General features: G+C 41.8%; 1 protein-coding gene across 1 annotated transcript in view; it reads left to right on the forward strand.

Moving 5' to 3' along the window:
* Positions 1-13,943, forward strand: part of DOK6 (docking protein 6) — a 495,770-nt gene that overhangs the window by 278,716 nt on the left and 203,111 nt on the right. Inside the window, exon 4 of the mRNA XM_079109215.1 lies at positions 10,309-10,428. Within this exon, the coding sequence (XP_078965341.1) occupies positions 10,309-10,428 (120 nt within the window). The remainder of the gene's footprint in view (positions 1-10,308; positions 10,429-13,943) is intronic.

The raw sequence follows: 13,943 nt of genomic DNA on the forward strand, positions 1-13,943 counted from the left end.
TCACCCCTTAGGCACTTGGAGTTTCTCAAACTATGTATTTAAAGGGAACACATACAGAAAAAATTTTGTCAATCTTTCATTAACTCAACAAATATTCACTGGCTGTATTCAATGTGCCAGACACCTGCTCCCAAGAGGAGAAAATGCCGCGTGATCAGGTGCCTAAGAAAAGCAGCGAGGATCCAGGGCATCATCTGTACAAAGGATCACACCATCCTTACCTTGGCCACCAAATGCCCATTCAGATTTTTTGCTAAAAGCACAATCCATTTACTCCTTCCCAAAGACATACATAAGTGGTTCACCCAGTCCCCACATGCAGACTCTGGGCCATACGTGACTGTCCCTACAGCAAGTCCAGATATGGCTCTTCTTCATCTAGAAACCAATGATCCACACACGTAGTCCTAGTGGGATGAGGCAAGATAAGCCTGCTGTGAGGCCCCCACTATGTGAAGTGGGGTCTGTCACAAACCAGTAGTAAAGGTGCCACCTTTGCACTCCCCTGTGACACCCATGAGCTCACTCTCAGGAAGCTCCTTCTACACCTGTTCTGACCTCTGAGGTGAACAGGGGAGTGTGGCCATCCTTCTCTTGGATTCTTGGCCTCCTTCTGTGGACCTGTCAGGCTTCCAACCCCAGGTTTTAGTGGGCAAACCAACCCCTGGTCTCTTCTTCCTGAGTTATTTTTCCAATTGAACAGGGACATTGGTCGTCACATACAAGGGGAGCTCATTCTGGGATGCTTTCAGCCTTTCAGAGGTCCATCAGAAGAGCTCAACGGCTTGTCTTTCTCATGCTGTCAGTGAGCTGGAGCTTCGCCTTTCACAGCTTGGAGAGGCTCCAGGTGTTTAGATCTTCTCTATTTCCTTTTAATCTATTGCAAACTGACCGATTCTTTTTCTTAATACTTTGACCAGTACAGCCCATGGCACCTAACACAAGTTGCTAATGTGATGGAATTCTATTTTCCACCTCCTTTTCCTGGTATTATTTTATATGCATTTCCCAAGTTATCACAGGTGACATTTTATCCAGACATTTCACTGTTGCTTTATATGGATGAGCATCTTTCCAGAATCTACTTACAGTTTTAATCCCTTGCTGAGGGATCACCAAGAGAAGGATATGTTTTAAGTTTTTTGTGTGTTAGCACCACCTCACTTGTTTGTTTTTCTTTCATCTTTTTTTAACTAAACAAGAAATATTGGACATATAGCTACAGAAAAAAAATCCCTAAATGTCAGTGCTTACCCTAATCCTGTGGCTCTGCAGAACATCAACATCAGGAATCCAGACTAAGGCAAGCACCATTATCTTATGTTATGCTGTTATGTTACCATATTGCAGGTGTTTTGCACATAGTAGAACTCAACAAAATGTACTGACTGTATTGGATGATAGGAGATGGAAGGTATGGAATGAGTTAGCAGACAGAAGTCAAAGATGGCCTCAAGGTTTAGAAGTCTGATGAAGAAACAGCTGCGTGCTCAGTCTTCTTCCACAAAAGTCAAGGAGAGGAGATCCATCTGCAGGCTGCAGAGACTGGGATCAGAGATCAAGAAACTGTCAGTGACCTCAGTATGACAGAGGCCCCTTTCTGCTAAATGAGGAAACCTCCATGGCCTGGGGGAGCCTGCCTACCTGTAGGCTCCACCTCCATCCCAGGGAGCCACCAGGAGGCCTGTGTATTCCCAAGAAGTCCCCCCCATCTCTCCCTACCTGCAACTCTCTCTGTGTCCCCTTATTATCAGCATAAGGCCATCAGGACTGATTTCAGTGCACTCTTTATTTCTATCCTTGTCAGTTACGACAAGAAGATCACGCTCCTTGGCCCTCTCTGGTCTCCAGAATGGAATCTCCTAGGGGCTCTGTGCACGTTGCTACTGACTCCTCCCCACACCCTGAAAACTTCTCGGCACCCTCACATCATGCCATTAACCTCATGTTCAAGCAAAATTATCAAACAAAACTCCTGATCTCACTTCCCCTCCAGCTGTTGTGCCAGGCAGCTCTCTTCTTCCCTTCAAAAGAGCATTATCTGGACTGAGTGTTGATGTTGACCTCTATTCACCAACTCGTTTCTGTGCCTCTTCTTTCTGATCTCTCTTGCACCTTTTCAGTCTTTTGTTTCCACCAGTCCAGTAAACTTTCCTTATAAGGTAACTACTGCTTTCCATGTTGGAAAATCTTATCATTTGGGGAGCTCATTTTAGTTGAGCTTTGCTAGCATTTAAAGCGGTTGATCACTCTGCTCCCTGAATCTCTTTTTGTTTGTCTTTGCTCCCAGCTTATTTCGGATGTTGGTTTCTTCTTCCTCAAAGGGCTATTCTTTCTGTGCTGCCTTCCCTGTTTATGTCCCTGATCTCTAAATTGTGGGAGTGTCCCAGGTCCTAATTCTTAAACATCCTTCTAACTACCAAGTCAAACTGCTTCGTGATGTCATTTGGTTACGTGGCTTTAAATGGAATCTGTACACTTGACTCCCAAACTTACAAATCCAATCTGAACTTCTGTACTGAACATCAAGCTCACACATCCTCGTCTATCCATTTCAGCAACTAAGAAGCATCTAAAACTTACTTCAAAAGAGAACTCTCAGTCTTCCAAATCAGCCACATCCCCTTGCTAAATGACATATTCATTCCCCCAGTTGTATAGACAAGAAGATGAAGATGAAGAAGAAGAAGAGGAGGAAGAAGACCAAACAACATCAACAACACACACAAAAAGATTACAAACTTTTTTTTTTCATCTTTAATTTCTCTCTTTCTCTTACACTCCACTTGCAAATCCTGTTGACTTTTCTGAGCACATCCTCAGTCTCCAGGGCTCTCATTAGCAATGGCCACTCCACTGCCACGTTGGTCCAAGCCACCATCATCCTCTGCCTGACATTCATTTCCATTATTTCCACTTGATCGTTCTCACTTCTTTTTTAATAACAACTTTATTTTCTTGCTTTGCTAATGCCTCTTGAGAAATATTCAGTTGAGCCTGTTCTCTCAAAGGCATGTGATAATTTTTCTTCTACTTCTTTCCTACATTCATTCTGCTCTGTACATTTCTCCTAATTTTTAAATTCATTTTCAGTCTTAGTTTTCAATATTTTTTTTTTATTTAAGTTGGTATTTTGCATCTTAAACCCTTGTCTGAACCTATGCAATTGTTTTTGGAGGATACTCATGGTTTTCCTCTGTTTCAGGTGGAATGAGGTGAGGTGGTTGCCATTTTTCTGAGTTTATTTCAATTCATTTGAATGTGCTCCTCTTGAACTTCTTCAGTTGTTCTCTATGGCTTTTATTTTCTTTGCTGATTTTTGAAGCAGGGAGCTGTTTCATGAGAGTCCAAGTTTAACACCACCCTATTCTTTGGGTTTAGGGAGGCCCAGGGAGTGTGGAGGGGTGGTTTGCTCTGGTGATGGGGGATCTGGAGGTCTTCTGTGCTCTTGCACCCTGTTGTCTTCCAGGACCAAGCCTTCTCCTTTCTCTTCTGTTCCCCGCCACCACCACACTGTCGAAAGTGTTCCCTTCCTTCTTCCTTGCTGCTTTCATGTTCCCTCAGCCCCTCAAAACCCGCACGCCCTTTCGGGCCGCCCCTCATGCCCTGTGAGAGCCCCTGCTGACCCTGCCTGCACTGCACGTCCCAGGCTTCCAGGCACCAGGAGGCTCTGCTCTCCTGGCAGCTGCTCCAGCTCCCTGGGGCCCTTTGCCAACATGCCTCCTCACTCCCTTCTGCAGTTCAGCTCTCGTGTCTTGAGATTGTGCCCCTCCAAGGTTGGTAATCCGAAATTCCTAACGCTTCTCTTTCCTAAACTTCCAGCAGGTCTACTCACACCCCACTTCCTATTTTTTTCATCCTGTTAAAATAACTTGCTGGGAGAAAGGAATAGAATATCTGGCTTTTGTGTTTGTTTTGGTTTTTATCACTAATGTAACAAATTACCGTGCACAACTGCTTACAGCAACATGAATTCATTATCTCGCAGTTCTAAGAGGCCTCAGAGCCAATGTCACTCTCATCAAAAGTCGAGGTGTCCACTTTTGTAAGTCTGCACCCTTTCCTTTCCCTAAGCTCTGGGGATGAATGTACCTCAGACTCTTTGGTGTTGTTTGCCAAATTCAGTTCCATACTCAACATGAGCTGCCACCACAATGTCTTTGGAATGGCTCTGGTTACAGAGAGAGAGAGACACTGTAAGAGCTCTGTACAATTTTAGACAGTGGTTTTACATGACCGTGTCCATATTCCAACTCCTGGCTTTCCTCCTTGCTTCCCTCCCCGCTCCCAAGCGCCTGGGGACAGTTGCACAGAACAGCATTGCTCTCTGAGCCCTGATGGCAGGGGACTGAGACCAAAGCTCCTCACAGAGCTTCTTCCTCAGGAAAGTCCCTGTTTGATCCCCGTGTTCCTGTGCAAACCCAAGCTTCAGCGTCCAGTGTTCTTAAGAGTGGAAAGTATTCAGCCTCCATGCAGATCCTCCTGCACAGAAATCCACCGCCTGGTGAGGCAAGTTTCCAAGCTGCTGCAAAGAATCCTTTCGGGCCTTGCTTTGTTGTGAGGGACATCCATTCTCACCTCCACAGCATGCACACGCATGCACAGTACACCTTCACTTTCAGACCACTTGCCTGTGCTAATTTCTCTTTTTCTTATTTCCTCTAAATTGTTTTAAACTCTTGTGACATTTACTAACCTCCGTATTAAAGCATTTTGCAATGAATTCTTGTCAGGCAGAAGAACAGCACATTTGATTGTTCTGTCAATTGCTGCTATTTGTCATTTGTTACTCTGCAAGACAAGCAGGAGCAATTTTCCATTTGGTCATATCTGGAAACTGAACCTCACTCCTCCAATTCACAAGGAGGAAAATAGCAGAATAAGGTTTTCTGTATTGATTCCAGAAATTTGACATATCAACCTATTGTTAAATCAAAGAAAATAAGCTACCATTATCTTCATAAAAGATGGAATACTTTTAGTTGGTTACTCATTTCATTGGCTCCAATTTTACTTTTTCTAAGATTCCACTGCTTTATCTATAGGAAAAATAAAAATTTGATCTACTGTGTATTACCTGTAAAATCAAAGAGGCTATGTACGAGAATTCCATGTTGACACAATATACCTAATGAAGAGATTAAAAGAAAAGATAAATAAAAAAAGAACCTAGGCATCACTGCAGTTCGGTGGAGAACATGCCTTGTGGTGTCCTCTTTCCTGCTAACTGAAGATCTCTCTTAACTAGATAACCCAGAGGTGAACACCCAAAGTCATATAAATGCAGATGGACACAGACCACAAAGCTTGCAAGAAGAGACAGACTACTCCCCAGGTCATCTGCATTAGGTTCTAGAATGTGTCTCCAATTTGGGGGAAGTCACTGCAAATCCCATCTATGGACTTGTCCCGTGTTTATTTATTAGTTTCCATATTCAGGCATTGTGCTAGGCTCTTAAGGACCACACCAAATAGGCCTCCTACACTCTAATTTCTTGAAGCACAGTAATTGGGAAAGGCATAAAATAACCCAGTGATGTCAAGGACTATAGAAAAATATGAAATTCAGAGAAACATTGTCACATTCAAACCTGGGTCTGAGGAACTAAAAAGGTCAGATTTAAACCAAATTTTAAAGGAGGACTACTAGGTGTGAGTGAGTTTTATATAAGAGAGTAAATGAGGAGCAGGCCACAGAAGGAAAATAAAGACACTTCCTCCTTAGCAAAAATAAACAAACAAACAAACAATAACAAAAAGCCACTGCCCCATCTCTCAACTGATCAATCCTACAGATCTGACCTCAAAGGTAAAAACTCTTTCCTGGGGGGTAAACAGAGATACTTCCCTTTGTGTCAGTTAAAGCAAGAGTTTAGGTGTCAGCATGCTTCCTATCATCCCGCTATAGAAAAAGCGAAGTGGCGGGGAGCTTGCTCTTTCAGGAAGGAGAGCTTCGCCCGGTGTCCTGTTTGAACAGCACTACAAACACTGCATGGCAATGAGAGAAAGCTGCATATTCTCTGAGCCACAGTCTGTGGGGAGTGGTGTTGCTTTACTTCGCAGCAAAGCATGTATTTAATACTTTAATAAGCAGCAAAGCAATCTTTATCACTAAATCGAAGCAAATCTGCACAGACAATAAGAATTAGATATAGTTAAGAATTACTGTTTATGCTGAAAACAAAGCAAGAGTATTTTACCTATGCTTCCCTGAGATTACCAATAAAAGCTAAATCCAGGGAGGACTGCATGTGATGATTTGTTGTTCCCACACAAATGTAGTCCGGCTGCATCTTAGAAAAAGCACAAAATTGCACAGGGGTCTTTTCATTCTGATATGTGATTTTGACTGGTAGCACATTTTCTGTATATGTGATGAAATTTTGGAAATAACCAAATCATAGCTCATTTTAGATAATTTAACTTTAATGTTGTTATCCTAAGGTCCAAATATAGTGAAAGAAATAAAGTTTGATGATTCTAATCATTTGGTTGGTAGACATTTATTAAGGGCCTTCTTTGTAAAGACTGCTTTCTCACTGAAATGGATGCAGGCAGGCCACCCCAGCATCCTCTGGGGGAGATGGAAAGAAGCTGAAGCTCAGAGAGGAGACCCTGTTGGACTATAGTATTTCTGGTTTGCACTGTCCCTGATCATCTTTGGCCTCTAATCAATAAGTCTATTCACTACATATTTCACTATTTGATTTCATTTTTCTTCTCCAAACATCTTTTCATTGTTTTTGAAAATTATCAAATTTATCCATTTAATCCTAATTGTGAAGAAAACATTATTTGGGTTTCTATTGTCAATAATTAAGAATTTGAACCTACGCACAGGCTATTGGAAAAGGCATCTTGCTTAAAAACAAAACAAAACAGAAAAAGCATTTCTATAATGAAAAGGATACAAACTTAACAGAATATTTTAATGTCTTTATTCCACCATAAAGAAAATTAAATTATTTATACACCATGTGTAGACTGAGAGGTTTGAAAGGTGAACCATGACAAAAGACAAAACTTATATTTGCATATAATCTCAGCTCTGTTAAAAAAAATATTTAGGGGCTGGGAGTGTAGCTCAGTAATACAGCACTTGCCTAACATACAAAAGGCACTGGGTTTAATTTCCAGCAATGTAAAATAAATATAAATATATATACACATACACATATATACGTGCATTTAGATGTGAAAGAAGAAAGTTAATTGAGAGAAAAATGCTAGTTAAATAGTGATAGGACAAAATGAATTAACATGCAGGAAAAGATGACAAGACTTCAATGGACAGCAAATAAAAAGCATAGCTGTAATTTCTTGAAAGGTGACTATCAAAAAACAGATTAAAGAAACCAAAGTCTTGTACAATACTCAAACTAATTCAACTTCTCTACAGCAACACTGTCAGATCCAGTCTTCACACAGCAAAGGTTAGCACTTTTGAGATGAAGGTTTAAGGCTGATATAATTGAACCAAACAATAACATCCTGCGAAGAACAGACAGTACTGTGTCTCCCATCTTCCCAGGTGAACGCAGCTGCTGTAAATGCCACTCTCTGCCCTGCAGATGCCCCCATCTCTGCCCAGCCATCTTCCACATGCAGATGCACACACACAAACCCATGGACACACGCCCACACGCACCCACCCACACATACAGACTCATACACTCACACACACTCACACACGTTCACTTTCACACACACCTGTCTTCTGGCTGCTGGCCTGCGAGCCCCTGTTCTGATACCTCCCACCCCGCCTAGCCTTGGCCACGGTTGCTCTTGGGACCTGGCGAAGCTAGCAGCCTTCTGGAGCACCACATACCAAGCTCACCTGCCCGTCCCACTGGAGTCTATGATAACCGAGAGCAGAAGTGGTGATCTTTCAGCTCCAAACACAGTGCCTGACGTGTACTGAGTTCACAACGGTGTATGTTTTAAAGGAACCTGATAACAACTGAAATGCAGGGAGGTGTCTCTTTCCCTTGCTCTTACTCTCTCTGAACAGTTTACAGCTCAGTCTCTGAGGCGCCTCTACTCCATTTACCTTCACTACTCTGGGTCTTCCTGTTCTTGTATGCTGCTACACTGCTCACGTGCTGAAGCACTGTGATCGCTGAGACAGGCTGCAGAGACACCCCTACCTGCCAGGACGCCCACGGGTGTCTCTCACCGCTGTGGTGGGGATTTCTCTGACGTCCTGTCCTTAGACTGCATTTAGCATTTACTTGTACTTGAAAGAGGCAGCTCAGTTTCATAGAAGCCCTTTACTATATGATGACTTCCTTTCTCTGATTAAATTCTAGGACAAAGGAGTGAATAGGGAAGGATTGAGTCATGATTCTCCAACCTTTGGGCATGATTCACCACTTACAGGGAACACTGGCTCCGAGGTGCTTGGCATATTTAGCATTCTTATTTTTACCCCAAATAGCATATTAGATATTCCCATCACCATTCATGAAGAACTGAAAATACTATAAAGTAAAATAATGTAAGTGAGATATTGATTGCATGTGATTTTAATTAAGAAATTTAATAGTAGAGTCCTGAGAAAACTTCAAAACATTAAGAATTAAAAAGAATAAATAAAATCATATTGTCTCCCTTATTGAAAATTCCAGGAATTTCTAGATACACAGCATGTAAATGAGCATAGCCTGTAAGATTTTGGTTTGCTTTTAGAAAAGCTTCCAAAACTCTTACAAATTTTGTATATTAAAACTCCAATATCCAAGAAAAATTACTTTTGATATTTGCTATTTTTTGCTTCTGTAAAAATTTTTCTAGGTAGTCTGGTGTACCTTCCCTATTTAAAAAAAAAAAAAAGATATTTTTGTTTGTTTTTGTTTTTGAGGAACCCATGAGCATCAGCAAGTGCACAGTTATTTTATCAGTGATCTTGCAGTGAGAAAGGATTATCTCTTGGGTTCCTGAAGAAATGTCCAGGCAGCCCCTCCCAGGCCTTGACTTCACCTGAGCAAAGAAACTAAGCTCTCCTGGAAATCTAACAGATCCTTAACTCAGGATGACTGCGGCTCACACCTGGAAGGGAAAGTTAGGAAATGTGAATGATTCCTCTGTAATCAGAATGAAAGTTGGAAGTATTAGTTTTATTAGAATAGCGCTCTGTGGGAGGGGGCATTTTTTTCCTGCTTTATTGTCTAACAGTATGTAGCCATGGTCTTGATAAGACTAAATAAATGACAAACTTGTCCTGACATTGAATTGATCCAACTTATTTTCGATGCTAAGGCAGTGTGACTCAGCTCAGGAAGGAAGCCAGGTCTGTCAGGTTGACCCTGGAGGAGAGCAGTTGGTACTCAGATGCGTGGAGTCCCGAAAACCTGTCACAGATAACTCTCCATGGGGAGTTTAAAATGTCAAGGCAAAGGTTGGAATGTCATCCACAGAGAGCAAGAGATTTGACAGAAATCTATATTAAACTGTTCTAGTACAGACTTACGCGACATGCAAAAGTCAGAAACTTCTCTCAATAGTGTCAGTGTGAAAGTTCTGATCTAATTTGTAGATGTGTAGATGGAAGATGTTTAAGTGTTTACAACAAAGAAAAAAATCTGTGAATATAAAGAAGTGGGGAGGTAAGCGTAGTAAAAGGAATAAAGATCTAATCAGTAGATTAGATTATTGGAATTTCCCAAAAAGGAAAGATACTGCTAACATCCTACCACATTTTTTTTCTAAAGTTAAGAATAACCCACGTTTTGGGGTTCACGGAAGAAAAGTTGATCCGTGATCTGCTACTACTCAGAATGACCCAAACATGGGATCTTCAGCCCACACAAATCTAAATCACAACCAGGAAAGCATTCACTTGCTTAACCTAGTTGGGCATTTATTTCAACTACTCATTTATATATTTTTATCTTACCGTTAAACTTTTTGTCTAAGTAATTTCCCTCCAAAAAAAAAAAAAGGGAAAGCAACCTAGTATCTGCTGTACAGGAAACAAATATTCACAGACTGTTATTTGTGAAAACAGTGAAGGATCACAATTTTAAACAATTTGAAAGTGGACGGTCAAGGGCTGGGGATATAGCTCGGTTGGTAGAGCGCTTGCCTCGTGTGCACAAAGTTCTGCGTTCAAATCCCAGCCCCCGCCCCCACCCTGCAAAAAAAAAAAAAAAAAAAATGGAAGGTCAAGCATAGGAAATGAAGGTGAGGAATTCCTCCACCTGCTGCGTATGGTTTCGCTTGCCGGATTCTCGGGATTGCTGGGGTCCTGGGTTTGGGAACCGGCCCCCGCCCTGGAGCGCTGCTGACTGTCGCTATTCCGCTTTCCAGAGCTGGAGGCCGAGGAGTGGTGCAAGCACCTGTGCATGGAGTGCCTGGGGACCAGGCTCAACGACATCAGCCTCGGGGAGCCGGACCTGCTGGCGGCGGGGGTGCAACGCGAGCAGAACGGTCAGTGTCACAGCCCGCCACACCTCGGGCACGGCTAGCTGCGGAACCGACTCCTGGGAGGACCATCAACCCACGTTACTATGGGACTTTCCCACAACGGCATCGTAGCTAGAGAAAATGCTAAGGTGCCACCCAGGTCCCCCGGCTTCTGCTGTGACATTGTCATTTGTTCAAATAAATAGCTAATAGGTTAACCCAGTGTGTGAAACGCCTTGGAACATAGAGCAGCCCTGCATTTCCATCTTTGAAAGTTGGTACAGTTTGGTCAAAGGTTGGCAAGCGCTTTCCTGGCGTTTGACTACTTCTCTCAGTAGGAAAGTGCCCAGGATGAAATCTCAGGGTACCACCCGCCTCTAATTTAACAGGTATTTCCGTTGCCTCTGAACAATCTATGCACCTCCGATGCAATTGGAGTAAAGTATGTATTATTCAATGGAGGTCTTGAGTATACTCAGAGTAATTAGTAATTGATTGTGAGCCCATTTTCCCCTACTTTTTAAGTAATTAATGCCACTACCAGATGATCTAGTATTGTGCAAGTAGGAACTTTTCAGTGTTTGGATATCATGGTCAGTGTTGAGAAAGTCTGAGAGTTATGGGTGAAACTTGACACTGTTTATTAAGAAGAATGTATGGCACTCTCCACGGTGTGTACCAGAGGGCACGGGTGAAGTGCACCAAGATAGCACTGAGGACCATAGTCCTGTTGCTACTAATAACGATGCTGCCAATAACCATTGCTCTTTCACAGCTCATTAGAACACTCTTTCATGTGTCACTGGAACCAGGAAGCACGACTTTTCCTCCTATTGATCAGGAACATTTGCAGGTGCCAGACACTGCCTGCGTCTGATAGTTCTTACAAAGTCCCAAAAGCATGTCGGCAGCTTTTTCTGGGTTCCTCTTTACACTTCAGCTCCATTCCCACCTCGCTCAGATCTCCGCATCTGATTTGTTTTCTGGAGCTGTGATAAGTGCAGAACGTCCATAGCTGCGCTGCTTGAAGTATGCTGCTCAGTACAGTAAGAAAAGGATAAAAAGGGGGGTGGGGGGACTCTTACTGATAAAAGAATTGGCAAGTACTACATAAGGAAATACGAAAGGGTTTATAAATGAAGATTTCAGGTGATTGATCATCTTTTCTAGCATACACTATGTGCTTTCAGTTTAAAGGTTTGAAGTGGTTTATGGTTTCTATCCAAATGGAAAATGGAATCCTTTTATTATAATTCTGTTTATAATTTGATGATAATACTACTTTGCCTAGACTATAAAGGGAAAATTTCAATATAGATTTGGTTTTAGGATAAAACAAATATGGAATTAAATGTAAGAACGACATGAAAAGTAGCTCTCCTTTTAAAAGTTTCCCTTTTAAAAAGGATCACAAGTCAAAACAAACAAACAATCCCTGCATATATTCTAGAGCAGATCTGAAATTATAATATTGCCAATGCCACAAATGCTTGTCTTAGATTTACTTTGTTTGATAAACCATGCAAAAGGGATGTGTGTGTTTTAAAATATAATTATATAAATCCATGAATAACTATTGAGCTGGGTAAAGTAGTATTGGGTTCATTTAAATGGTCTTCAAAAGGCACACAGTGCCCTATAAAGAAATCTCACTCAGTAATGTACATGCAGACTCACAGGCACGTTGCACACACATGCATGCACACTCACGCACACACAAACACACACACACACACACATATACACCTCTTCAGTGTTTGGCACCAACAGGAAACTCCTTGATGGGAGAATTGCCTTTCCCTGGGAATCACTGTCCCCTCACCTCCAGGCCAGGTGTGCAGCCAGCTTGGGGCTTAGAGGCTTCCTTTTGTTTAGGAGAGTCCCTGAATCCCCATGGTACCTTTCCTCAGTCCTTAGCCCATGGAAAGCTAGTTAAAACTTGAAAAACTGTCATGGACATTGGAGTAGGACAATAAAAAGAATAAAGCTCAACAAAAATCAAGATTTCTGACTCCACTGTGGTGCACTCAGTAATTCCAGTGTCTATATGCAGCTGGGGAAGAAGTGCACACAGATTGGCACAGGTCCTTGTGTTCACACCCAGTTTTCTCACTTCCTAATCAGTAGGCTCCCCTGTGCACACGACAGCCCCAACAGAGAAGCCCCCTGAGGTAATTAACTACCACAGCCTCTAAAACTTCATGGGCAAGACTAAGATTTGCTCTTAGCTGGCGGACCCCCTCCTCCCGTCTGAGACTGCCCCGGAGCCAGCGGACCTCCCCCAGATGGTTATGCCTATTAATTTGACTTAAAATGTGTAAGAAAGATGATTAATGTTTTAGCTAGCTAATTAATGTCTTTAAAACTAACATCTTTTAAAGTTTTCCTTTGACTCTCAATCACGAGTCCACACTTCTCAAGATAAACCTTCTAAAATAAACAAAATCATTAACTTCTTAATACATGTTTGAAGTCATCAATATGTACAAATTGAGCTAAGTATTTTATGAAAGATTTGTCATTATAGATTCAGTTTTTTTCTTGAGGCATTTTGGTATTAAATCATGTAATTTATTCTCTGTCAGAGAAAAACTTTGTTATCTTGTCAATCATGTGGTTGAATTTAATTTGAAGTTTTTCTCCTAAGAGATAAGATAAAGCACCCAGAATTGATGTGAAAAATTACATTAGGGTGGCTTGTAATGACCTTGTGGTATTCCACAATCTAGGGAAGTCACACTGCTTGGTCTTGACCACAGCATTATTTTGACATTCAAAATTGCTACTTCTCCTCTAGTGTTTCCCTGACTGTTCAGACAGCTTGGTCTTATTTACTCTGAGGTTAACAAAGAATAGATATTCATGCAAATAATTTTAAAGGTGAAAAATAATGTGTTTTGCTGAGATAAAAGTGGTTATTGATTAAATTCTTTGCCATAATCACCTTTATCTAAAGCTGTCAGCTGCTTTCCCATCGACTCAGAATCCTACATTCTATAGGGAAAGTTAAGCAAACACTAGCTCACACACACACACGCACATACACACACTCACACAGACGTGATTCATAGACTTAAGGTGACACGGCCACAAGAAATAGCATAGGGAGTAAACACTTCCAACTTTAAATTCTTACAATTTCTTGGATCTCCAGATATTTCAGCATCATTTTGAATAGCCTACATTGACCTTGGAAGATATGAACGTATAGTGTAACCATCATTGTTGTTTATCAAAGCTTCGCCACACATAATCATGATTCTCGAAAATAGGTGTTGCATATTAATCATCCATAGCAAAAGTGAGCATCTGATCAAGAAGCAGCTCACTTGCAGGAACTTCCTGCAGTGGCAGCTGGAAGGGAACCCTGGGGGACATCCAACTTGCTACCCATGCAAGAGACTTCTCTGCATCTGGAGCAAACATACAGAAAAGTCACCTCGGACTTTGTCATCTGGCTGATTCAGTCAGGTCTGAGAGTTTGGCTTTGTCCAGGACCCAGTGGCTCTGCCAATGACTGGACTAGACTCACTATGAAT

The sequence above is a fragment of the Sciurus vulgaris genome, assembly GCF_902686455.1.
Source record: "Sciurus vulgaris genome assembly, chromosome: 13".
Classification (NCBI taxonomy): Eukaryota; Metazoa; Chordata; class Mammalia; order Rodentia; family Sciuridae; genus Sciurus; species Sciurus vulgaris.